The sequence below is a fragment of the Danio aesculapii genome, chromosome 15 (assembly GCF_903798145.1).
Source record: "Danio aesculapii chromosome 15, fDanAes4.1, whole genome shotgun sequence".
In the NCBI taxonomy this organism is placed as follows: Eukaryota; Metazoa; Chordata; class Actinopteri; order Cypriniformes; family Danionidae; genus Danio; species Danio aesculapii.
Window position 1 is genome coordinate 16,180,796 of NC_079449.1, and position 27,100 is coordinate 16,207,895.

A 27,100-nucleotide genomic window follows, 5' to 3' on the forward strand; every position below is an offset into this window, starting at 1 on the left:
ACTCTAATAACATTTACAGTAACAAGATTAGTGCTGGTGTGACCGTCTCTGCCATTTCCAATAATAATGTGACTGCTGGAACAAATGCCATTTAATCTGAACGGAGTCTAATATAATCACTCGTTGATAAGAATATAACCAGTAGATGTTTAAAGAGAGTCACATACAGAAAGCAAAGCAAACATCTTGAAATAAAAATCCTAAGGGTGCAATGCCTTCAAATATCAAAAGAGGGCAAAATATTCAGCAACATGCATTACATTTCAAGTGTATGCTATCAACTCTTTATATACATTTGAAGACAGGATTTTTAGCCTTCCTGTGAATGTATTCTTTTCTTTAAATATCAAGTGGTATTTAAAGGAAAGTAATTATTTTTATTAACTAATTTCTAATAATTTATTTCTTTTGTCATTGCCATGATTTGCAAGATACTATATTCAGCTTAAAGTGCAATTTAAAGGCTCAACTACATAAGTTAATTAGGCAAGTCATTGGATATCTGTAGCCAATTAAAAAAGCAATAGAGGCTGATAATATCGAACTTAAAGAATATTAATTATTAAATTTATTAATAATAATAATTAAAAATGCTTTTAATTCAAGCCAAACTAAAAGAAATGTGATTTACTTCTGAAATAAAAATTACAGTTTTTTTTCCACCCTTTGCTCTGGTAAACAGCGCTTGGGAAATGTTGGAAAAATAGGTTAAAAATAGTATGAAAATAGGATGGCTAATAATTCTCTTCAACTATCCAGTGACTAGTTTAAAAAGTTTAAAGATTTGTGGAAGAGTCCAATTATCAAACTACTGTATATCTGGGTGAGCATACTTAATCACACATCTTGTTTCTGATATGAAGATAGAATTAATAATGCGCTCATCCGAATTAACAGAAGATGAAGCCAAAAGAAGACAAAAGCCTAATATATTGTGAATTGAGGGATGAAAACTCGCTTTGGGTGAAAAAATGACATTGACGAAACCCCTACCTCCATTTCACACACCACAGCATAAAACAAACTAACAAACAAAACAAAACAAAACAACTGTGGTGTATAAAAGCCTATTTAACCCACTGACAGCTTATCAGCGCCAGACTTAAATCACATTGTTCCACATTTAGTTCAGATGCGAGGGATATAAAGTATTTTTATATATTATTCACTTGCCACAAAATTATCAATAAATTTGGTATATTTTGAAATTACATTGAAGCGTTATTTGTAAAATTCCCTTTTAAGATTAGTATTTGTTTTTGTACTAAGAGAGACAATTGATGAGAAATGTGTTGTGCTACACTGGGAGATTTTTGCCACTTAGTGAAAAACAAACACTTGAATTTGCCTCTATAATGACTTTAATTTGCTTCTATAAATAGTAAATGGCTGCAAAGGACCACTCTTTTTTTGCCATTTTGCCACTGCAATATTATTCTTTTCACATGCTTTCATTTTGAAATAATATTTATATATGAGAAAATCACTATTATACCATTTAAAATCCCTTTTTGTTGGGGTTTTGCACTGTTTTGTACTGACGTACGAGATGGGAGTTTTTAAATAACTCACTAAATCTACAGGATTTTAAATTAAAAACAGAGATTTTTAGCAAAAGATGACTAGTTTCCATTCCTCACGTATACAGTACATGCCATCTTTCTTCTCTTTTCCAGTCATACTGTAATGGAAGAATACTGAGATGGAAATGAAGTGATAAAAATCACTTTGTCTTGTCAGGCAACAAAATTAAATCACTTAATGATCTGAAAAGAAAAAAAGATTAAGCCTAATCTTTATATGTTCACAGACATTCCTGTCCTTATTTTAATTAAATGTTTTCAACTTTTTCTTTGTCTTTTTTGTGCTCTGCTCTGCTCTCTCCATTCTAATTACGTAATTAGATGTCAGTGACAGTAATGTTTACATACACTCATAATATATTAAAATGTTTAACTCATATAACATGCCAAACAACAGTTACAAAAAAAAAACTTTCAGTATTTTTCTACAAACTAATTTGCAAACACTTTCAGTCTCTGCATTTTATACATTCTCCTGTAATAGACAATAATAGATACAGTGCTCTTCATATATGAATACACCCCTCATAAATCATAAAATAAAGGTAAAATATTTTCTACAGAATGTTTTACAATATTATATTTGTTCACATACATTAGATTAATAATCCTGAGCTAATCTAACAAATTAACATACAATAACAATCCAAAAATAAGTAGCCCAAATGGATATCCTAGGGAAAAATATTGTTGAAATTAAAAAAAAAATTTCCCCAATATTTCATTCATTCATTTTCTTTTCGGGTTAGTCCCTTTATTAATCAGGGGTCCCTACAGCAGAATGAACCGCCACCTTATCCAGCATATGTTTAACATTAGCGGATGCCCTTCCAGCAGCAACCCATCACTGGGGATGATCCCATACACTCTCATTCACACACATACACTACGGACTATTTAGCTTATTCAATTCACCTGTAGCGCATGTCTTTGGACTGTGGGGGGAACCAGAGCACCCGGAGGAAACCCATGCAAACACAGAGAGAACATGCAAACTCCACACAGAAATGCGAACTGACCCAGCCGAGGCTCTAACCAGTGTGAGGCGACAGCGCTACTCACTACGCCGCCCCTTTCCAATATTTCCATAAATTTAAATGTATTATCTTTCTATTTGTAAAGATGTTCTGTGACTCAAATATTATTTTAATAAATATATCTGTTTAATAAATCTGCTTTGTTCAAATGTACCAAAATATATTATTGAGAAATGGATAGAAATATTCCCTTTCAAAAGAGGTTGTGCTCATTTATGCTGATCACTGTATATAAATTCTAGTAATCATTTTTATATTTCATTTGGACATCTTATTTATGTTTTGACATAACTGAAAGGCTGTATATGAGGTGGACTACTTTCTATTTAAGCCATGAAATGTGAATCGACTAAATTCAGGAGCTAAAGTAATTAGTGGTTCTGAACCCACACTACAAGCTGAAAGTGGATCTGACTCCTCACACCCACGCCACAGTAAGCCAGCGCAGGTCAAAAGGGCTCCTTTTATGAGATCTATATGGCGCCGAGGCATGTGATGACCTCGTCAACTGTGAAGAAAATTACCAGATTCTTAGTTTGGGCTTGTAACACTTCAGCGCTTTTGAATTAACGTACAATGGAGGCTTGAGTTTCATCTGGCGCCCCTCAGGTATTGCTAAGAGGACCTTCTTGGCCATATAATAGACGTGGGAGTTAATTTGTCCTTAGCTCAGTCAGTCTTGGGGAAATCACAATCTGCAAAGTAGTAATTAGCTTTTTAAAAAGTTAAAAAAGGATTTGATCCAAAAAGCACTAAAAATATTTTATCCATATACATAAAATCTATCATAGTCAAGGTGTTATTCAACAAAACATCAAACCACATGGCATTTATTGTAAGGAAAGACAAGAGGGCAACACGTCTGAATTTTTTTTTGCATATCTAAATATGTTGTTGGATGAAAGAAATATACAGTATATAAATCCTGCACACTAAGTTACAGTATAATCACAAAAATATTTGAATGATCAATGTGTTGGGCAATTAATCTTCCTTATTTTAGATAAAAAAAAGATAATGACCCTTAAACCACATTGTAAAAAGTAAAGAAAAACGTAATGCTTACTTTTAACTTAGTTGTACGTGATGTAAATTTAAAATATTGAAATACAAAGTTATAAACCGATTGTATTTACATTCATTCATTCATTCTGTCACCAGCTCGGTCCCAGTCATTCCCCTCACTGGCCAGCAGAGAACTCTCTCACCAGACTTTTAGCACTACATCCCCCAGAAGCCCCGTACCTGTCACTGATTGCGCTGCACCTGATTCGCATCACACACACACACACACATAAGCAGCACACACACTACCTTCATTGCAAGGTCTTGTTTGCCCAGTCAACATTACCGAGAGTTTCTACACATCCACTGATACACATCCACATTGATCTCCTGTTACTGACCCGGACTGCTCTTGACCTTGTTTTCCTTGCTGCCTGCCCAGACCCTCTGCTTTCCTCTCCGTTTCTGAGTTATGCCGCCAGTCCTGATCTATGCCTGTTCCAACGACCAACGAGTGTTTTACACTTACCTATCGACTCCTTATGCCTGAACTTCATGTGAGTGTTTCTGACAACACTTGGTGTGTATTTCTGATTCAACTGTGTTTAATAAACATACTGCAGATGGATCCCTCTGTGTCAGCCTCCTTGTTACACCATTTATTTATTCATTCATTCATTCATTTTCCTTCGGCTTAAGCTGCGGTCACACTGGGCTTTTCCTCCCATAGACTTCCATTCATACGCACGTGAATGTGTCAGACCGGAAACGCAAGGTTATGCGTCACGTTTCGCAGGTCGCTGCGGTGCAAAGTTCAAGCTTGGTGAACTCTGACCTGCGAAATCGCATCACTTGACTGCTTGAGACCAATTGAGGATTAAAACATGACCTCTCTGGACAGAAATGTAAAATATTGAGCAATCGTTGGCTTTTTTAAATGTCCAATTATCTTGTTTAATCCCGTCCCTTTTCGCAGCGCCGCACGACAGTGACTAGCACTGTTGCCTCACAGCAAGAATAACAATGGCGTTGGGTCTTCACTGGGCCATCAGGTATTTCTGTGCGGAGTTTGCATGTTCTCCCTGTGTCCGCGTGGGTTTCCCCCGGGTTCCCCAGTTTCCTCCCACCATCCAAATCTGCTCTATATTATAGATAAAATAAGCCTAAATCTTTTTCTAATGTCTTACTCTCAGGAAGTTCACCTTGTCCTCAGCAGCGGGCAGTTTCAGATCGACCTGAGCTCAATCTCCCCTCGCCTTGTGAAAGAAGGGAGTCCTGGGCTCGAGGATCCCTTGAGCTCAGGGCTCTCTCTCGGGACAGCACGCCAAACAAGCTATGTATAAATCATGAGTGTGAACTCTTGAAATCTACACGGTAAACCCTTATAAGTTGAGACTACTCAAGTGATTTGAATAAAGTGATTCCCTCAGTTTGTTTGAGTAATGGGAAAACCACATCTCAATTAATTGAGTTGACCAAATGTGGTCTCTTCATTGAATTGACTTAAATGCTTAATTACAGATAATTTAAAACTTTAAGTTAACCTAAAATGGCTAATAGTAATTATAGTAATAATAATTTTTCAGTTTTTATATTCTTTACTTACTCCCAGGGCCATTTAAATTGAAGTTGATATTTAGCAGCAAAATGTTGGTGTTTTGTAACATCGAATTTTTATGAGGTGGGTCGTTAGTCCAACACTCAACCCCCAATCTGGAGAACCAGGACATACACACATACTGTACACAACGGATAATTTATCTTACCCAATTCACCTGTAGTGCATGTGTTTGGACTGTGGGGGAAACCAGAGCACCTGGAGGAAACCCACGTGAACATGGGGAGAACATGCAAACTCCACACAGAAATGCCAACTGGCCCAGCCGGGACTCCAACCAGCGACCTTCTTGCTTTTAGGATACAGCACTACTAACTGCGCCACAGTGTCACCCCTGCGTGTTTATCAATTAAGAAAAACGTATATAAGCATTTATATATCTACTTACTAATTTAACTTTTCTCTTTCATCAGATTCAGGTTCAGGTACTGCCTCTGTCCTGCTGAAGTTCAGCAAAATTTATCTTTACAAGCAAAATGACCGTCTTGTGCCATATAACGACCAATCAGCGCGGTTGTCAAGGCAGAATTTCAAGCGCAGCCAATAATTTTTAAAAAGAGAGGTGGAGACCGTTTTAAATAAATTAAAATGTTAAGTTCAGTGAACCTTAAATATTAATTAAAAGTTCTTTGCTGCCTAATGAGTAAGTTAAACACACCTATTTAAGTTTTGATGCCAAAACTTGGTATTTTAAGTAATGTCTTAATATTATACTAACTAAATATCTTTAGTAATGACAACAGTGGGGTTTACAGTGTGTACAGTATGTATGTATGTATGTATGTATGTGTATATATATACATGTATGTATGTGTATATATATGTATGTATGTGTATATATATGTATGTATGTGTATATATATATATATATATATGTATGTATGTGTATATATATATATATATGTTGTGACTTTATAACTTGGAATTGTGACAAATCAACTCAAAGAATAACTCTCAAAATTCAAGTTTCAGTCACATGGTGACCAATGTCAATGGCAAGCTAATTCAGTTCAACTAATGGAAGTATTGGCACGACCAAGCATTTGCCTTGTTTTTTCAGGTTTTGGTTGCTTTTTTGACATACAGTTGAAATCAGAATTATTAGCCCTCCTGAATAATTAGCCACCCACATAATAATAAAAATAATAATTCATAATTCATTTTTAGCAGAACACAAAAGATGTGGGACATTTTGAAGAATGTTGCTAATATTAATCTGATGCAATTCAGTCCAAACTGGACATACAAAACTTGATTTGACCCACATAATAATAATAATAATAATAATAATAATAATAATAATAATACATTCATTCATTTTCTTTTTGGCTTAGTCCCTTTATTAATCAAGGGTTGCCACAGCGGAATGAACCACCAACTTATCCAGCACATGTTTTACGCAGCGGATGCCCTTCCAGCTGCAACCCATCTCTGGGAAACATCCATACACACTCATACACTACAGACAATTTAGCCTACCCAATTCACCTGTACCGCATGAATTTGGACTGTGGGGGAAACCGGAGCACCCGAAGGGAAACCCACACAAACGCAGGGAGAACATGCAAACTCCACACAGAAACGCCAACTGACCCAGCCGAGGCTCGAATCAGCGACCTTCTTGCTGAGAGGCGACAGCACTACCTCCTGCGCCACAGCCCCTGTATATTTTTTCCCCAATTTCTGTTTAACGGAAATAGGATTTTTTTCAACACATTTCTAAACATAATAGTTTGTTCTGTAGACAATCAGAATAATTTTTTTTTCTATTATTAAAAACTAAATAAAGCATAAGACTTTTTTCAGGGACAAAATCTTTGCTGTGTTAAACATAATTTGGAAAATCTTTAAAAAAGAAAAAACAATTCACAGGAGGGCTAATAATTGTGACCAACTGTATTAACTAAAAATCTGAAAACATTCCATTGTGAAAACGACAATCTCGAATAAACGATATCCAAATAGTTTTTGGGTTCATTAATAAACAAAACACAAGTTTATAAATCAGAGCTGTACCTCTTTTTGTCTGTATTTGATGGCCAGTTTGAGTCGAGCTAGCTCATTGTTAGCCTCGTCTTGCAGCAGATTCATGTCATCCCGGAAATTGAGGATCAACTCCAGCTCACGTGAGGAGCGAGTCTGATCCAGAAGGTCCTTGGCGAAGTGTTTGCACTGATGCGAAAGCTCCTCGTATTCAGCCTTGAACTCATTCTCCACTTTACTGAGCTCCTGCAGCTCCCAACTGAGCTGGAAGGCAGTGAGAAAAGGATCTTCGCTGGACAGGGCGATGAGAGAAGGGCTGGCCAGGGCCTTGTAGATGTTCAGCCGGGAGCGGGAGTGTCTCAGACTGTCCACATCCGAGCTGGACACACACTCCACACAGTTACACCGCACCTCGTGTGGCTGAGGGACAGAGACTCCTTTCTGAACCAGCATCTTGATGATCTCGTAGTTGTTGGTGTGAGCAGCCAGGATGATGGGGGTGATGTCTGGAGTGAAGTCTGAGAACTGTTTATCCAGCAGGATTGGCGGCACCTGGGTGGAAAAATAGAAAAGATTGTCTAAATTAAGAAAAATATGCAATTTTGACGTTGAGCTTAACAGTTACAATATTTATTGTGATAAAATAGCATTTATACAACAGTTCCGTCTGGTTCTTGAATCTGATATCACATCGCGTTGCTATTCGTATGATATTGCTCATTTATGTTGGAAAATATTATAATTATTATTTATTAAAGATTATATTTATGTAAGGATCATAGTAAAATAAACATTCATGTGTATGTACTGTTACAGCAATATTTATATCAGATATGCCCAATCTAGGGCCCGCAGGCCAAAGTAAGGCCATGGTAACCTTTGATTTTGCATGCCATTCCTACTGAGAATAGATTTAGAATAATGGAAAGGTTGGGCCGAATGCCTTTAACAGAGGTCATTATTTCTAATTTAACAATCTTTTGTTTGTTTGTTAAATTGTTGAGCTACAAAAAACTGAAATTAAAAGTTTCAAATAAATAGTGTGCATGAATCATATTTAAAAAAAATGTAAATATCACTCAAAGATAGAGGACAATGCACAAGGCATGTATTAAGCATTGAACACCATTGTTTTATAAATGTGTTTATTTGTTTTTATTGTAAGAAGTTCATTATAAAATGTTTTTAAAAAGTATAATTTTTAATACTGTTGAAGTATTTTTTCTATTTATTTTTAAATATTAATACATTAGGAAATTAAAATGGCAGCTTTTATGGTTTTATCAATCACCCACAATCAAGCTTGGTTTTTGGGCCCCTTATAAGCAAAAGTTTGGGCACCACTGATTTGTATAATTACATTATTTTAATCTGTAAAATGACTGCTTTGACATATACACACAGTATATACACACAATTTAAAAAGTTAATGGCAAAATTATTAGCCCTTATGTGAATTTTTAAATCTTTCCCAAGTGATGTTTAATGAACCAGTAAAATTTTCCCAGTATAATATTTTATTACCTATAATACCTATACAGTACCCATATTATTTTATGTTATGTTAAGTTCTTATTAGTTATTTTTAGTTTTTATTAGTTCTTATCTTCAAAGTACTTTTTTCTTTTAGTTTGGCTGGAATAAAAGCAGTTTTTAATGTGGTAAAACTTTAGAATAATGGTCTATTAGTTAATACTAGTTAATTTATTTACTAACATTAACTAAGTGTGAATAATCTTGTAAAGCATTTATTAATCATCTTTCAACATACTAACTAATGCATTATTCAAATCCAAAGTTTTGCTTGTTAACATGAGTTAATTCACTCATTTTCAGCTTAAATAACATTAACTAACATTAACAAACATGAATAAATACCACAATAAATGTATTACTAATGGTTTGTTTATGTCAGTATTTTTTTACTATATATTAAGCACAATATTATTAGATTAATTAGATCAATATTATTAGATTAATTAGATCAATATTATTAGATTTTTTGAAGGGGTACAGAACAAATCAATGTTATGACTATAACCTAAGCCTTTATAACACTCTAAATTAAATAATTACTTACAAAATAAATTGTACAATATTATGTACTGTCATCACTGCAAAGATAATGCAATAAATGAGTTATTAGAAATTAGTTATTAAAACTATGCGTTAACAATTCAGTAAGTATTTGAAAAAGAATACATTTCTCAGAGATATATGCATAGTTCTGGATGAGTATTCAGAGCCTTTGTTGACATGCATTCACAGACAAAAAAAACAAAAAACAATTGTCTTAATCAGGAGGACACATTTGCTTTACAATTGGCATATCCCTGTGAATTGGTAAAATAACCACACTTTCTGGATTTAAAAAAATTCCAGAATTAATGCCTGGTTGTTATTCAGATCTCAAATGTGAAGGACAGCTATGGAAAGGAACACCAAAGAGTATTTCGAACAAAAGAGGAATACAAATTCATCAATTAATAACAATGTTAAAAACAACAGGACTGCCTATACTGCTGGATTGGCTATGATGAAATGAATACTACATCAAATCACCCAGACATTGTCGGAGAAAAAAGGTCTTTCCCCCAAAATCCTCTGAGCACACTGGAAAAACACATGGGAAAGAGGCTACAGAGAGGCACATGATCACTTTGAAGCTACAGAGCTAAAGTAGCAGAGAAGAACCGTATAAAATCCTGTCTGGAGTTTGGCAAGGTTTTATTTTTTTTTGCCTGAAAAGCATAATACTGACCCAGTTGCAAATGGAAAAGATTTTGCAGGCATATAAGATTGAGCTTTTCCAGGCAAAGCAATATGAGGAGCAAATCTAAAATTGGCCCCAACGAACAACAATACCTCTAATAAATGACGCCGGTGGAAGCACAATACCGAAGAACTGCTTTTCATCAGCAAGGACAGAACGTTTTATTTTGGCCCAATAGAGAAGAAAATACAGTGACCTGTTTGAGTCTGAATTCTGTGAGGAAGTCTACAAGAAAATCATTAGGACAACTCACCCAACAATTTTAATTCTGTCATTATTTACTAATAGTCCACTTGTTGAATACAAAATACCATTGTCTAAATAGTATTTTATTTATTCCTATGATGGATGTCAATCGCTTTTTTTTTCTTCCAGTCACCATTTTTGGGTGAACTATGCCTTCAAAGCAACCCAGGCTCATTCTGAAAATGTACCTCCACGGACGTTTCTGGAGACCGCAAAATACGTCCCGGCGGCATGTTTTTCTGCAGTTTTTGTTTTCGCGAATCCGCCAGAGGTCGCCGTGTACGCTTTTCGAGATCTCAGATTTCCCTCGCGAGTGCCATTCGCGCCTGCTGTTCTCGCGTAAACCCACCAGAGGCCGCTGTCGACTCACTTTTGGACAGATTTTCTGACTGACTAAGCGAACGATCGGCGGACCCACCCTCCCCCTTCCCTAAACCCACCCAATTTTATCGATTGACCCGCCCACCCGCTTCCCCGAACCCAACCAACACGTTTCAAAAGCAATCCAAAAAAAAAATAAAAGCCCTCATCTGACTTTTTTTTTTTTTTTTACCACATCCTCACCCTGCTATTTGCTTGTTTGTTTTATATTTTGGATTCTGTTTTTGTCTTGCCTGCTTTCTAGAATCGCTCTTCACTGGACTCGAACCCCGTCTTCGTGGTCAACTTCTCTCTGCATCTCAAATGGACGTGGCGCGCTAACGAGACAAACTGGTTGCAGCCGGAATGCCGTCCATACGTAGGTAAGCGGTCAGCTGGTAAGCTCGAAAAGGAACGGCGTCACACCGCCCCGTAGCGTTCGTTTAAAGAAATGAAATGCAGTCATACATACCTCCGCCTATGTAATTCGCTGTCTCCAGAAACGTTCCGCAGGGCTACGTTTTCACAATGAGCCTGTGTTGCTTTAAAGGGCACCTATGATGCAAATCAACTTTTGTAAGCTGTTTGGACAGAACTGTGTGTATATATAGTGTGTCCACAGTCATATTGGAGTGATAAACACAAGTCTCTTTATAACAACTTCCTGACCTTAAAATAGGACCTAAATCCCAGTGATTTTGAGGCCCACTGCAACATGACGTAAAGTGTGGTTTTCCCCACCCAGCAAATTGATTGACAGGCGCAATGTTTCTATAATAACATATATACACGTCCACAATTGTTGGGATTAAAACATTTGCTGCAACTCTCTATGATTTTTATAAGTTTATAAGTTTAAAACATTCTTAAAACAGAGCATGTTTGTAATAAAAGACAGTAAAATCGCTATGTAATTCACATGGCATGTGTGAGACTCATCATTTCAGAAAGGCTTGAATAAACTCCACCACAAATACATGAAATAAACTTGGTATTTTTGACTAATGAGCTGTATTTCAGCTTCAACCATGTTTGTCTCTATCACTGACTACTATTCATCGGATGTAACGCAGGAGAAGCAGACATGCACATGAGAACGGTTGGCGGGGAGAAGCAGCTTATTTGCATTTAAAGCCACAAGCTACAAAAACAGCTACAGTATACTCAGACACCAAAACGGGCAAATTCTGGAGGCTAAAACAAATAATCTGAAGGTATTGAGCTGAAACGTTACAGACACATTCTGGAGACATCAAAGGCTTATCTTACATCTTGTAAAAGGGGTAAAATAGTTGCCCTTTAAGAACAAGATACAAAATGTCCTAAAATGCTACGAATTAATCATTAATCCTTAATGCTAACCATGAAATACATCCAGCACTCAAATTGTGGATCATATCATCTATTTTCCTAATAAACCAGACAAAAATCTAAGCAGAAGCCTATCCAAGATCATACGAAAATGAAAACTTTAAAACAACAGAAGTCCTAATCACTCCAGTAAGTGTGTTACAGGATTAGTTTACCCAAAAATGAAAATTCTGTTAATAATTACTCACCCTCATGTTGTTTCAACCCCCTGAGACCTTCGTTTATCTTCAGAACACAAATGAAAATGTTTTAGATGAAATCCTGGAGCTCTCTCATCCTCTAGAAAGAGCAATGTTCACGAGATGTTTGAAATTCAGAAAAGAAACCAAAAACATCGTCAAAGCATTCCATGTAACTTCAGTGGTTCAATTTTAGTCATAAGAAGCTACATGAACATTTCTGTGTACAAAAAAAAAAAAAAACTGTAAAAATGACTTTGTTCATCTATGTCTTCAGCATTAGATCAATCATCATGTTTATTACACTCATAATTTTATATTGCCTAAAGTCACCTGGAATGTTTTGACATTGTTTTTGGTTCCTTTTCTAGACTTTAACCATCCGTTGCTGTCCACGGAGGGTGAGAGAGCTCTCATGTTTCATCCCACACAGAAATACCCTATATAAACATATATGTTTGACTATAAGTTTTGATAGAGGTTTTTAATATATGTGACATAAATAAAATTGGTATATATTATATGTACATATAATATAGGAAAACGGACAATTTTATATATGTCACATATATTAAAAACCTACAGTATATCAAAACTAATATTAAAACATATATGTTTATATAGGTTCTTTCCGTGTGGGTAAAATATCTTAATTTGCTATCCGAAGAGGATTTGAAGGTCTTAGAGGACTGAAATGACATGAGGATGAATAATTAATACAAATGTTGGTATCACATACTGTATAATACACATTCATTGATATAGACTATCATATGTCAGCAGAGATGTATTCATTTGCATGCTGTCTGTTTAATGATTTTGACATACTGTACAGCAATAAGGTTATCGGCTAACCTATTTTCCCATATTCCGTAAATAACAATGGAAAGAAGGTCTGGTCTGCTTTCTTTTTTTTCTTGTTAGTCGTGACTTGTGAACAGACAGACACCACATGGAGGAAACATGGTGGGTGAATTACTTTTCAGACTGATTGAAAATCCTCTATTGTTTATGCTGTTAGCATTAATCTCAGCTTGAAATGACTGGACTATGTTTTATTGTCACACAGCAATTATTCATTGAAAGAACTGACATTTATAAAATGTTCAATTTGTGGTTATCACGATAAGTGTCTGTTTCATTTTTAGCAGAACACAAAAGATTTGGAATATTTTGAAGAATGTTGCTAATGTTAATCTGATGCAATTCAGTCCCAACTTGACATACAAAACTTGATTTGACCCACATAATAATAATAATAATAATAATAATAATACTATATTCATTCATTTTCTTTTCGGCTTAGCTCCTTTATTCATCATGGGTCGCCACAGCGGAATGAACCGCCAATTTATCCAGCATATGTTTTACACAGCGGATGCCCTTCCAGCTGAAACCCATTGCAGGTAAACATCCATACACACTCATTCACCACGGACAATTTAGCTTACTCAGTATAGCACATGTCTTTTGACTGTAGGGGAAACAGGAACACCTGGAGGAAACCCACACAAACGCTGGGAGAACATGCAAACTCCACACAGAAATGCCAACTGACCCAGCCAAGGCTCGAACCAGCAACCTTCTTGCTGTGAGCCAATTGTGCTAACCGCTGCGCCACTGTGACGCCCAATAATAATAATATTATTAATTCATTCATTTTCTTTTCGGCTTAGTCCCTTTATTAATCCGGGGTCGCCACAGCGGAATGAACCGCCAACTTATCCAGCACATGTTTTACGCAGCGCATACCCTTCCAGCCACAACCCATCTCTGGGAAACAATCATACACACTCATTCAGACAATTTAGCCAACCCAATTCACCTGTAATGTATGTCTTTGGACTGTGGGGGAAACCGGAGCACCCGGAGGAAACCCACGCGAACGCAGGGAGAACATGCAAACTCCACACAGAAACACCAACTGACCCAGCCGAGGATCGAACCAGCGACCTTCTTGCTGTGAGGCGACAGCACTACCTACTGCGCCACTGCGTCGCCCGTATAATAATATGAATTAATTATAACATAATAATAATAATAATAATAATAATAATAATAATAATAATAATAATAATAATAATAATAATAATAATAATAATAATAATAACAACAAAAGCACTATAAATTTTTTCATTTTTCTTCGGCTTAGTCCCTTATTTATGCTGGGTTCGCCACAGCAGAATGAACCGGCAACTATTCTAGCATATGTTTTATGCAGCAGTTGCCCTTCCAGTCGCAAACCGCAACTGGGAAATGCTACAAGGTGTACAACAACAAAATAAAAAAATGCAACCCAAGCTTGCATAAATCCTATAAAAAGCCAAAAGTCACACTGCAATAATTTAATTAAACAATAAATAAAGCAAAAGATTACAAATTGCAAATTGCACATGACTTTCATAGGATATAAATACAGAACAGTAAATATAGAAATACTGAGATTTCAAAAGCATAGTTTACTTCAAACAAGTGGAAAAGATGTGATTGTTGATTCACCCTCAACTCGTTATAAACCTTTATAAGCTTCTGTTTTCTGTCCAACACAAAATAATACATTTTGAAAAATTTCTGAAAAAAAAATAACCACTGACCTACATGTTTTTCCTACAATAGATACCCTTGGCTACCACACTGTAGTTAAATAACAGTTTCTAATTTTTATAGGTTGCATTATGGGAACTTTATATACACTGTTAACAATTTCCTGTAGAATCTACCGTAACTTAGTGTAAATTACAGTAAAAATACTGTATTTAGATCTACAGCACCATTTATCTGGCTCTATATGTATTTACAGTATTGTATAACTTTACTATAAAATATACGGTAATTTTCACATTGCAATTCTAAAATACAGTAAAATACAGTTCATGTTACACTTAAATACTGTGTAATTTACTGTGTAATTATTGTTAAGTGTATATGCTCTGTAGACTTTTGCAACTATGCCGTTTAACCAAGGGACTTTGATATTTTTGTAGTTACAAACCATATATTGTATAAGAAATAAGATAAAGAATCTGCGCCAATCGGCTAGTGGTTAAGAGCGCTGACATAAAGCACCATGGTGCTCACGGCAACTTAAGTTTGATTCCCGGCTCGAGGTCCTTTGCCGATCCTTCCCCTCTCTCTGCTCTCAATACTTTCCTGTCTGTAACCTCCACTGTCCTATCTCAATTAAAGGTGAAAACCCCTAAAAAATAATTAATAAAAAAAAGAAATGAGATGTAGAAATAAATCTGTAAAATTAAAAAGAGCTAGTAGTTTTTTCCCATGTTTTTAACGTAATTTACAACACCAATATAACAGACAATATAACACTTCAAACTAACATTAATCAGATTATCTCCTTACTGATTAATGTTACAGACCGGTTACTCAATAAAGCTAAGCAGGGCTGTGCCTGGTCAGTATCTGGTTAGGAGACCACATGGGAAAGCTAGGTTGCTGTTGGAAGTGGTGTTAGTGAGGCAAGCAGGGGATGCTCAACCTGTGGTCTGTGTGAGTCTTAATGCCCCAGTATTGTGAAGGGGACACTGCTGCAGTAAGGGCCATCTTTCGGATGAGATTTTAAACTGAGGTCCTGACTCTGCAGTCATTAAACTGAATAAATTACACTTCTCGTAAAGAGTAGTGGTGTAACCTCCGTGTCCTGGCCAAATTCCCTCCACTGGCCCTTACCCATCATGGCCTCCCAATCATCCCTATTCTCTGTATCACTGTTTCTCCACTCCACCAATATCTGGTGAGTGCACTGGCGCTGTTGTCCTGTGGCTGCTGTCGCATCAACCAAGATGCTGCACACTGGTGGTGTGAAAAGACACCCCTCATGATTGTGAAGCGCTTTGGGTGTACGGCCATACACAATAAATTCGCTGTACAAATACACATTACATTTTGTTCTCAACAGAAAAATAATGAAGGTTTAGAACAGGGATGGGCAAACTCAATCCTGGAGGGCTGGTGTCCCTGCATAGTTTTGCACCAACCCTAATCAAACACACCTGCTTGTAGCTTTCTAGTGATCTTGAAGACACTAATTAGGGTGTTCAGGTGTGTTTGATTAGTGTTGGAGCAAAACTCTGCAGGGACACCGGCCCTCGAGGATCAAGTTTGCCCATGCCTGGTTTAGAATGACCCTGAAATGGGTGCACCATCCTCTTAATTTCAAATCTAGGACATTGAAAATCTGTTTAAAACCGCCGCTTTAAAAAAGTGACTTAAATAATATCTAATCCTTTGTGTAAGTTTCAAATCAGCTTAAGCTAGTTTAATTGCAAGATATACACTGCAATGTGAGGACTGGATACTGTGATCACACCACATTTGGGGGAGATGGATGAAGAAAAAAAAACAGCGAGAGACAGAGAGAAAGAGCGAGAAAGAGAAAACCAACCAGCATGTACCCAAAAAAAGTGATTAAAAGTGAGAAAGAATAACGAGCGAGGAAGGATGAAGTGAGAAAAAATGAGTCGAGAGTTTATGAATTAAAGACACACTGAGAAGAGAAGGTGCGATTTGAAGGTAGGGGGTGATTAGCACATTTCCACTGATATCTCCATTCTTTTCACATGAGCTCCGAGCCCACGGTGACAACAGCAAAAGCTTGACTATTTGAGGAAGATAATGAAGGCTCTGCTTGGAGAGACATGCTCGGGCTGGCAGCCATACTGATTATCTTCTGCTGCGATATGATGCTTTGAAGCTCATTCTTAACCACAATAGACTGGAGAGGTGAAGGGGAAAGAACTAGCAGAAATGAAGGGCTTGACTCAGAATGTCGGGGAGCTGACAGATCAAGTCAGCTTTGTGTTTAATAAGTGAAGAGAAGCCATTTCCATGATTCATTACACACAGCTCCAACTCTGAGGGACATGTTGTTGATGTTGCTTTTTTAAATCTGAAATGCTAAAGAAAGAGAGCCACTGTGCAGTTTTACTGACACCTGATCTGAGAATCAACCTACTCACAAACGAGAAGTGCAAATTCTTCAACCTGAAAGTAACTGGAAAAGATGCTTTATGGAATAATTAATCCTGGATGGCAATAGCTGCATGCAAAATGAAATAAACTGAGCTTGACAAATCTTCAAATGACAGTGTTTTACTTTAGATAAAGCTGCATTCATGTAAAATGATTCTGAGATTAAATAAATATAAACCTTTTTGTTCCCTGACTAGGTGACAGTGGCTCAGGGGTTAGCATGGTAGCTTCACAGCAAAAAGGTCACTGGTTTGAGTCCCTGCTTGTTCAATTGGCATTTCTGTGTGGAGTTTACATGTTTCCCCCACAGTCAGAAGACATGCGGTATAGGTGAACTGAATAAACTAAATTGGCTGTAGTGTCTGTCTGTGAATGAGTGTGTATGGATGTTTCCCAGTACTCGGCTGGAGGTGAAAGGGCATTCGCTGTGTAAAACAAATGCTGGATAAGTTGGCGGTTCATTCTGCTGTGGCGACCCCTGATTAATAAAGAGACTTAGCTGAATGAAAATTAATGAATGAATAATTTTATGGTTAATTTGTATGAATTCCTGTGATCTCATTCATTTGTTTTAGTATGATTTACTCATCTTCCAATGATTGCTTAGAGGTGGGGATTGGGGGCATGGCTCTTTTTAAAAATCATGTTTTCATAAAATTGAAATCATATGAAATTGTGCAAATATGATACCTTTCTGTCAAAACATAAAATATTTATGCTTTCTCACAAGATTTACACAAAATTTAATTAGTTTAGTTAGTTTAGACAAGAATAACAATAAAATGGTTAATTCAAAATCAGTTTTCAATTCAAGTGTGTAGAAATTAAGCTTGAATTTATAAATACACTGTAAAAAATATTCTGTAAAATTTACAACCATTAAAATGATGGTATTAGACATTTCTGAATTTACAGTAATCTACTGCTTCATTAGATTATATAATGTTAATACACTACCATTTTAAATTATACTTATTAACATCTACTTTGTCCACTTGTAATATACAGATAAAAACACCATCAAAAACAGGCAGTGATGGGAACATTCATTCATTACTTTTCCTTCGGCTTAGTTTCTATTTCAGAGGTCGCCACAGCAGAATGAACTGCCAACTATTCCGGAATATGTGAGAACATTATTGTACATGATGTGCCAAAGTTAATCTCAAACAGCTTTTCTACAAGCAGGAACACACTATGTACAATGTGTTTGGTGTATAGTGAAGAAACTGTTAAGCAGGAAACAGATATTTACTGTGGAAAATAGTTTTTCGTTATATAAAAGTAATAAAATGAATGAAATACGATTAATAAAATGAATTAGTAATAAAAATTAAGTAAAACCTACTCCAATAACCATGTTCTGGAGAATTTAGTTCTCCAGCTGTATTTACACCGTTTATTTATCACAGCTTTTGTTACCAGGTGCTGTAAATCGCTGTTTTATGAAATTTGTGTTCATTTTTACTCATAATAAACTCATAATAAAACCAAAAAGGTATAGATGTTGAACCACTCCACCAGCATTTAAACACTGAATACCTGTATTTGATCCACTCGAATACATCAATTACTTTCCAGTTTAACCAGTAACAACAGTTAGGGGTGTGTCTACTGTAGCAGCAGACTGAGCCAGTGGGTCCTTAACCAGTAGCTTGGTTTCCATTATAACTTTGTGTAACATTTTAGCAATACTTTGATTGATAAAGCATCTGCATAATGACAGTCTTTCCAAAAACCAATATTATGTGAATTTTTTTTCCTATTTGAATAAGTCATCGCAAAAAGAGGAGTCATATATTTAATAAAATGGTCACACTTCACAATAAGGTTCCTTAGTTAATGTTAATCAATGCATTTACTAACATGAACAAACAATGAACAATACATTTACTACAGTATTTGTTTATGTTAGTTAACGTTAGTTAATGAAGATACAGTTGTTCATTGTTAGTTCATGTTAACTCATGGTGCATTAACTAATGTTAACAAGCATAGACTTGAACATTGGTAAATGTTCAATTATTATTAATAAATGCTGTACAAGTGTTGTGTTAGTTAATGTTAGTAAATGCATTAACTAATGAGCCTTATTGTAAAGTGTTACAATCAAATAAGGCATTTATATGCTATCCAAGTATTTATGGCCAAGAATTTTTTTATTTTATTTAGCGAAATTGACATTTCTATTGCATATTTTCAATTCACATCTTCAATTTGTGCAATTTGAGGAGTAATGGAAATGCAGATATGTCCTGGATGATGCATTATTTGGAAATAAATCAGATTTCCTTACAGACGTGCAGGCTTTAAAGACATGGCAAAGCATGCAGAGACAGACAACAAGGACAAAAAAGAATGAAAACAACAGCGGCGGTGCTTTTACAAGAACAAGAGAGTTCATCTCGACAGAAGTCGACTGATGGATTGGTTTTGCCAATTAATCTGCACTAATAAATAATTATCAGTTGGTTATCTGCAAAAGCCAAGACTCCAGGAACAGTTGAGAAGGATCTCATGTAGTATGAAAGTGACATAAAAATCACAGACGCCTTGTGGAGATTGTTGTGACTCTACATGCTGCACAGAGCAGGACACTTCAGAAGCGGATTTAAAGCACATGACCCTGATCTCTGAAAGTGCTTTGAAGAAACAAGAATAAGCAAATTACAAACATTATATTAATATTTAATTAATCTAAAATATACAGTACATTTGAATCCATCCGCACTTAATTTTTTTCTGTACTACAATTCAGTTTTTTCCTGTTTACTTGTGTTTTGCATTTGATTAATCATTTATTTACCAGTAAGGTTCAATCTAAAATGTTTTGCCTTACATTTTAGCTCTTTACATTTATGTGCTATGTAAAACAGTAAAAAAAAACTTCCTTTGTTTTTGGAAGCAGTGCTAATATACTGTACAGTACCTTTAAAGGTCCCTTGAAGTGCAGTTTTGTTATTCATAATTTCAACTGAAACATATAGATAGCGTGGGGCATAAAGTAGCCCCGCTCCTTAAAACACAGCCAATAGCATTTTGCTTTTATCACAGCTCTGCCATGGAGAGTGGTTAAGCTCAAGGTCATCAAATGCAAAATGAGAAGCCTCTTGAATTAAAGGGCGGGACAGGTCAGATACTATAGAGCAATGGTATCAAACTCAAACCCTAGTGGGCCGCAGCTCTGCACAGTTTAGCTCCAACCACTTCCAAGTCTCCAGTAGTCTCGAACACCTTGATAAGTTGGATCAGCTGTGTTTGATTAGGGTTTGAGCAAAACTGTGCAGAGCTGTGGCCCTCTGGGAATCGAGTTTGAGACCTGTGCTATAGAGCATTTGATTGGTCAGAAGATTTGAGGAGAAACTAAAGTATGAGGTAATTTCAAAAAATCTCTGATCCATTTAGGCAGAAGGGACAAACTACAAGCTTACATTTATATGTAATGAATGCAAATTGTCACAATTTTAGAGCAAACTAGATATAGATATCCTTTAGATCAGGGTGCGAATTACAGGGGGGTTTGACGCCTCTAATTAACGCTTGATCCACCCCTGAAGGACATCAAAACAAGATGTATGGGGGGGGGGGGGGGGGGTTGTCAGCCCTTTAATAATAAGAAATTGTTTTCTCTGATCTATAGGCTATCTTAAATATTAATAATTAAAAAAATGTATATTATAAATATACAATTGGTCCCCCCTATAACGGTTTATACTATTGTAAATGCATAATGCTAGGAAAAATAACATTCAACAGTCTGAAACTGGCAGTTCTAGAGCACGGATAGACAACTTACGTACTCACAGAACACGTCTCTTTAAAAATAGGTGTTCATATCTGCATGTAGCCTAAAAAAGAAAAATTATACACAGTTTTACCTTCAGTAACCTCTAAAATAGTCATTAAATATGCCTCAAAACACTGAAAACATATACATTTTATTAATAGACTAGATGAAATTTAAATACATTCATGAATTTGACTCACTAAAGCATGTATTACCAAACTACTAAAAAAATTCACACCCTCCCCCTTTTTGCTTTTTTTCCATTGAGATGAGCAAGGAAATAAAGTGTCTCAATTGTCCTGAATTCACCCTATTGTTATGCTACTTATTTTCTGTCCACATAACAGCCAGTGAACTTATAAAGTGTTTTTTCTTCACAAATCTCCATTTCAGTAAAGAACTCGCTAATGTGATAAAAAGCACAAGGCATGAAAAGAGGCGTATTATCATCAGCAGCAGAATCATAGTTTAGAAAATCAAAGCAAACAACCTGTTCCTGTGTACTCACTCGCCCTCTTGTGGTCTTTAGACATGCTGATTCAGTCATTAGCATATCAAAAAGTTTGATAAACGTGACATTAATAGACACAGACAGGAAGAAACAGAGGAAAAGAAAAGGCGTTCGGGGACTGGGGAAAGAAAGCTCAGATGTGCAGCTGTTCGGGTTTGTGAATGCAGCATCCATGCCATCATTTCTGTGAATCAGCACAGCAGGATTCAGTCTATTCTTAGCCAGTAAATGAAAATTACATCAAAGTTTAAAAGGGAGCAAACAAACAAGGCCCAAGTTAAGCGCTATTAAGTTGGCGAAAAAGCAAAGGTTGCTCCACTGCGAAGCAAACAACTTAAAAACAACAGTAATTATTACAGTAATGTCTGAACAGAACTGTTTATAGCATTCAGTTTTCTCCTTTGAGATGAAGCGGGCATACAATTCAGTGCCAGCAAATGAAGACTTAATCCTTTCGGCTCTAAAAAGCACTCCTATCTCCAATTCAATACCAGGTTGTTTACAAGAAGTTGATAAGAGATGTTTTGAAGGGTTTCGTGTTCAGGGGAAATCTCTGATTTAATCATGCAACAGAGAACATCTGAATTCAGATCTGCTCGACAGGTTTCCAGGTTTTGCGTGTGCTGTTTCAGGACTAATAATGAACACAGGTCTCTTTGGGGGTCACAGATACCAGGGGAAAACAAGGCAAAATTCAAATAATATCATGCTGTTATTCATATAATCGTGCAGTTAGGAAAGCAAAATACATAAGCTTATTAACCTTTAACACGGAGCAGAAACCCCTTCCTGTCTCTTGTATCATTGAAATCACAAGTAGTGTGACTGAGAAAACTGTTTTGCCACAAATTAATTTGTCACTTGTCAGAATCCAACCAATTAAATTGCACACAATAATAATAATAATAATAATAATAATACTAATTGCATAATTTAGCAGATGCTGGCTTGTTCTCAACTTGGCAATTTATTGTGGTGTGCAGTTTGTTATTGGCAGAGTAGCGCATAAAAGCATCACAATTCCAACCGACATTTACAAATTACACTGATTATTTATAATAATCTCATTTTAAAAAGCTATTTGTCGATGTGTTATCCTATTCATGTTAATTTTGCACATTGTTGGTTTTCTTATTCGAGTGTTAGGAATCACTTTATTTTGATGGTCCCTTTAACACATTTTGTTGAGTTTAAGCTACTTTGCATCTGTTGTGCATGAGAACTAATTCTCATAAGATTATAAGTAGACTGTTAGGTTGGGGTTAGGGTAAGTGTAAAGGCCAGCTCACACTGTGCAATTTTTTTACAATCCTGAACGATTGTAGCATATCAGACTGCACGAACGTGGCTCCCATGTCACACTGTAAGATCTCACCTGTCATAAAGTCAGACTGAACGACAATGAAGATGCGCTAAACACAAAAGAAAGCGCCCCCGGAGTTTGACGTCTGTCATACTTTCACTATTCCGCCTTCTGAAATGATTCCTCACAGTAAATGTAAACAATCTGTAGCAGCAATTTTGCACACAGCGGGTCTCAATAATAAAACCAGGAGGAAGAAAACTGTATTGACATTTCCCCGCGATCATTTGAATTGTTGCATGGATTGTATCATCAAATTTGGAGTTCCTATTGGTTCTTGGATTGACGCTTATCGCAGTTGCTGAAAGTGTCTGAAATCTTCTGACACTGCTAGAACTTCATCGGAGGCAAAATCTGATCGCAATGGGCACTAAGCGGCTGTCAGTAAACACATCAAACCAACGATCAAAGATCACCGACTTTTTAAGATACTGACAGCATGATAACCTTAGATAAACATATGACGATTTCACAGTATTGTGATTGCTGGTTTAAATATATTCTTTTTAAATGTCTGTGTAAAAAACTAAACTTTTTTCAGCTTTGAACACAAGGCTTGTGTTTCTTGAGAAACTGCTGTCTTCATTAGTTTCAAAAAACACAGATTTCATTCAAATTTAAAGCAGCATCTTTGGATATCTTTTCAGCTGGAGATACAGTTGTCCTAAAAAACTTAAAACGTAAAAACAAAAACAAAATAAATAAAATCGTACATATTCTGTATGAACAATATAGCAGAAAATGTTGGTGGTTTTAAAACCTTGACTTTTTCAAACCGCGGTATACCTTGAAAATGGTTATCCCATACCTAAAGCAGACAGTCTACTAATAGTCATATGAGAAGTAATTGGCATGTAATTGCAATGCAGCTTTTGGTCAACAAAATGTGCAATAGGGAGCATCAAAATAAAGTGTTACAGAGTGTTATATTGTCTAACTGAGGGACACAACTCAGATTTAAAAAAATATGTCTTAATTTGTGCTTGTGTAATTTCCTTTTTATGTTTCATTTTTATTTAGATATTGTTAAGTGAACAACCCATTAAAATTATTTTCAGTCTTTAATCTTAATGACAATCTGCTTGCTTTGGAACCACAACCAACTTGATTTTCACTATAATCAGGTGTTTGGCCACTTATCAGATGGTCCAGCCTTATCTCACATGGAAACATCTATTTTAGTGGCTAATTTGTTCAGTCGTATGAAAATGTACCATCTTAAAAAGGAGGCGTAAGCACCCAACCCCACCTGTAAACCCAACCGTCATTGGGGGATGAGCAAATAGTACTAAATTGGATGGTCAGTGTAGGAGGCTAACCAACTAATAAGATAAACCAACCAGCCTGACCATGCTAAAACAGCAAACCACTTGATTGGTTTAAAAGGATAGTTCATCCAAATAAAATGTTGCTACATAAGACCTCAAAGTATCATCAAAAGCCACAAAAATGTATTTTGTTTTATCTGTTTATGTTTTTAGTCTGAAAATATTGAAAGTTATTCATCTTTTTAGTATAGGAATCTCCACTATTTCTGCTCCTTTAAAGTAATATATACATATTAAAAAAAGAAGGTCAGTCACATCTTGGATTGGGTGAGGGTTAGTAAATTAACAGCAAACTTTTATTATTGAATCCCTTTATGTCTCCTTTTTATTTCTCTTCAAATACAGTTTTATTTACAGTTGAAGTCCACACTATGAGCTCTCCTGCGATTTTTGTTTTCCTTTTCAAATATTTCCTGAATGATGTTTAACAGAGCAAGCATTTTTCACAGTATTTCCAATATTTTTTTCTTCTTCTGGAGAAAGTCTTATTTGTTTTGTTTCAGCTAGAATAAAAGAAGTTTAGATTTTTTAAAAACCATTTTAAGGTCAATATCATTAGCTCCCTAAGCAATATATATATATTTGATTTTGTACAGAACAAACCCTCATTATACAATGACTAGCCTAATTACCCTAACTTAACCTAATTAACCTAAGCCTTTAAATTGCACTTTAAGCTGAATACTAGTGTCTTGAAAACATCTAGTAAAATATTATGTACTGTCATCATGGCAAAGATTAAAGATTAAAATTATTATGTTTAAAAATATGTTGAAAAAAATCTTCTCACCTGTAAACAGAAATTTGGGGGAAAATACATAGGGGGGCTAATAATTCATGAGGGCTAAAAACTCTGACTTCAACTGTATTAGCCAGTTTAATACAGACATGTGATTTACCAAACTATGAACTATCAAACAGTTACAAACCTGCTTCTCTCCGCTGGGCTTCTTATGGTTCAACAGGAGCTCCACGGCTCCTACCACCTCTTTACGGATGGCGTGGAGAAGAGCATCACCGACATACACATTGAAGCTGAGGAGCAGCTCAATGATCTCCAAGTTCTCATTTTCAATGGCGATGAGGAGCGCCGTGCGCCCCAGGGGATCGATGCAGTTGATGTTAATTTTGAAGTAGATCTCCGCTTCTTCCAGCGCTAGTTTCACGCTGGCGTAATCGCCCTTCTCCACGGCGCTTAGGTAGGACTTCTCCTGCGTCGAGAGCTCCGACTCGGCGCGCACTATCCGCAGCGGAATGCGGTCCCGGTACGAGGAGTTATCCGTTCTGCGGAAGTACAGCTGCGACATTGTGGCTCAATCCATCACCTGGAGAGCAAAGAGTTAAAGCCACCTAAAGACAACGACATACACCTGGGGATGGGCAGATGTTCAATTTGACGGCTTTATAATAATATTATACTGAGAAACTAATCGACTAGGATCTGTTCTAAGGTAGCAGTTGGATGGTGATGGAACATTGTGAACCAGCAATAAATCCAGCTTTTATTGTTGTTATTATTATTTTTGGAACATTGTAACTGGACGCACAGCAAATAAACAACTTGGACCAACTAATGACCAGCTGGATTTTACATTAGGGAGTAATTTAAACGGCTTGGCACCGCTGAACAGATCGTGTTTTACATAAAATACAGCAACAACCACAATTAGTAATCCCTGGTGATGTGAAATAAAGAAAACAAAACTAATAAAAAGGGCTATGCTTCAAATTACGCATACGCATACATGTATCACCTTCTCGCTCATGTAAACAGTACTTAGGTGTCCGAACATACATGGTAAAACACATTATAGGCTACATTTTCAATATTACGCATGCATCCGCAATGCATTTCAGCACAAACTTTGCTTAAAACCAGTTTCAGTTTTATCAAGAACCACATGTAAACTTTGCTAGAGCGAATGAGGTGGATCATCATACACATACATCGTTTAATAAAACAAAACGCGCAGATTAAAGTCTTGGATAAAGATGCTGTTGTTCTACAGAGCCAAATGTAAAAACTCACCTTGCTGTCAGTCGGAGCAACTTTTGATTCTCACGTTTATAAAGCCGATGCAATCAACACAACCAATTCGTCGCTGAAGATACTTTTGGAGCTGTATTCCTACGACCACATGAGGACTGTTGCGCATGGCGACTGTGTGTGCTGCGCTGTCACGGCACAGACGCACCGCTGTAATCATGCTGGAATTGCAATTAACCTATCCATTACGCCCCGGTGGACGTCTGTCATTGTCCACAGCGCATTGCATTAACATTTCCTTTTGATTGTTAATTCAGTTCAGCTAAGCCTCAGTCTGACATAGAATTAAAATGGTTACCAAATTAGTAGTTATAACTTACGTAATTTACATGCTACACAGCAGAAGAGCATAAAAACTTAAATGTAAAAAATGACTATACTAAATAGAAATTAGAATATAGTCTGTGTCTTATGCTATATGCGCTCTTTGGGGAAACTGCGCGCGCGTACAAAAGAGGGATATTAGCTAATACCTGCTTATGCTAAATGTTAGAGAAGGCAGTGGTGTAAAGAAATCGGAGGAGCTGTATGAAAACGACGTGTAGAAAGAATTATCAGCTTGTGGATCTTGTTGTTGCTTCTTGAGTCACTAACAACCGAGTCATAAGAGTCATTTGTTTTGGTATGACTAGTTTGTCCATTTTGTTTAATGGGTAAATGATTTGTTTATTAGAGCATCCCTGTGTACGTCTATGGTAAAATTAGGAGACCGCTGATTCAAGCCTCGGCTTGGTCTGTTGGCATTTCTGTGTGGAGTTTGTATGTTCTCCCCGTGTTCGCGTGGGTTTCCTCCGGGTGCTCCGGTTTCCCCCACAAGTCCAAAGACATGCGCTATAGATGAACTGAATAAACTAAATTGGCTGTATGTGTGTGAATGAGAGCGTATGGGTGTTTCCCAGTGATGGTTTGTAGCTGGATGGGCA

General features: G+C 36.4%; 1 protein-coding gene across 1 annotated transcript in view; it reads right to left on the reverse strand.

Moving 5' to 3' along the window:
- trpc4b (transient receptor potential cation channel, subfamily C, member 4b) overlaps positions 1-26,283 on the reverse strand; it is a 53,360-nt gene extending 27,077 nt beyond the window's left edge. Inside the window, exons 1-3 of the mRNA XM_056473621.1 lie at positions 26,160-26,283; positions 25,060-25,455; positions 7,260-7,778 (exon numbers count right to left, since the gene is read on the reverse strand). Of these exons, the coding sequence (XP_056329596.1) occupies positions 7,260-7,778; positions 25,060-25,437 (897 nt within the window). The 5' untranslated portion in view covers positions 25,438-25,455; positions 26,160-26,283. The remainder of the gene's footprint in view (positions 1-7,259; positions 7,779-25,059; positions 25,456-26,159) is intronic.
- Positions 26,284-27,100: the final 817 nt, after the last annotated feature.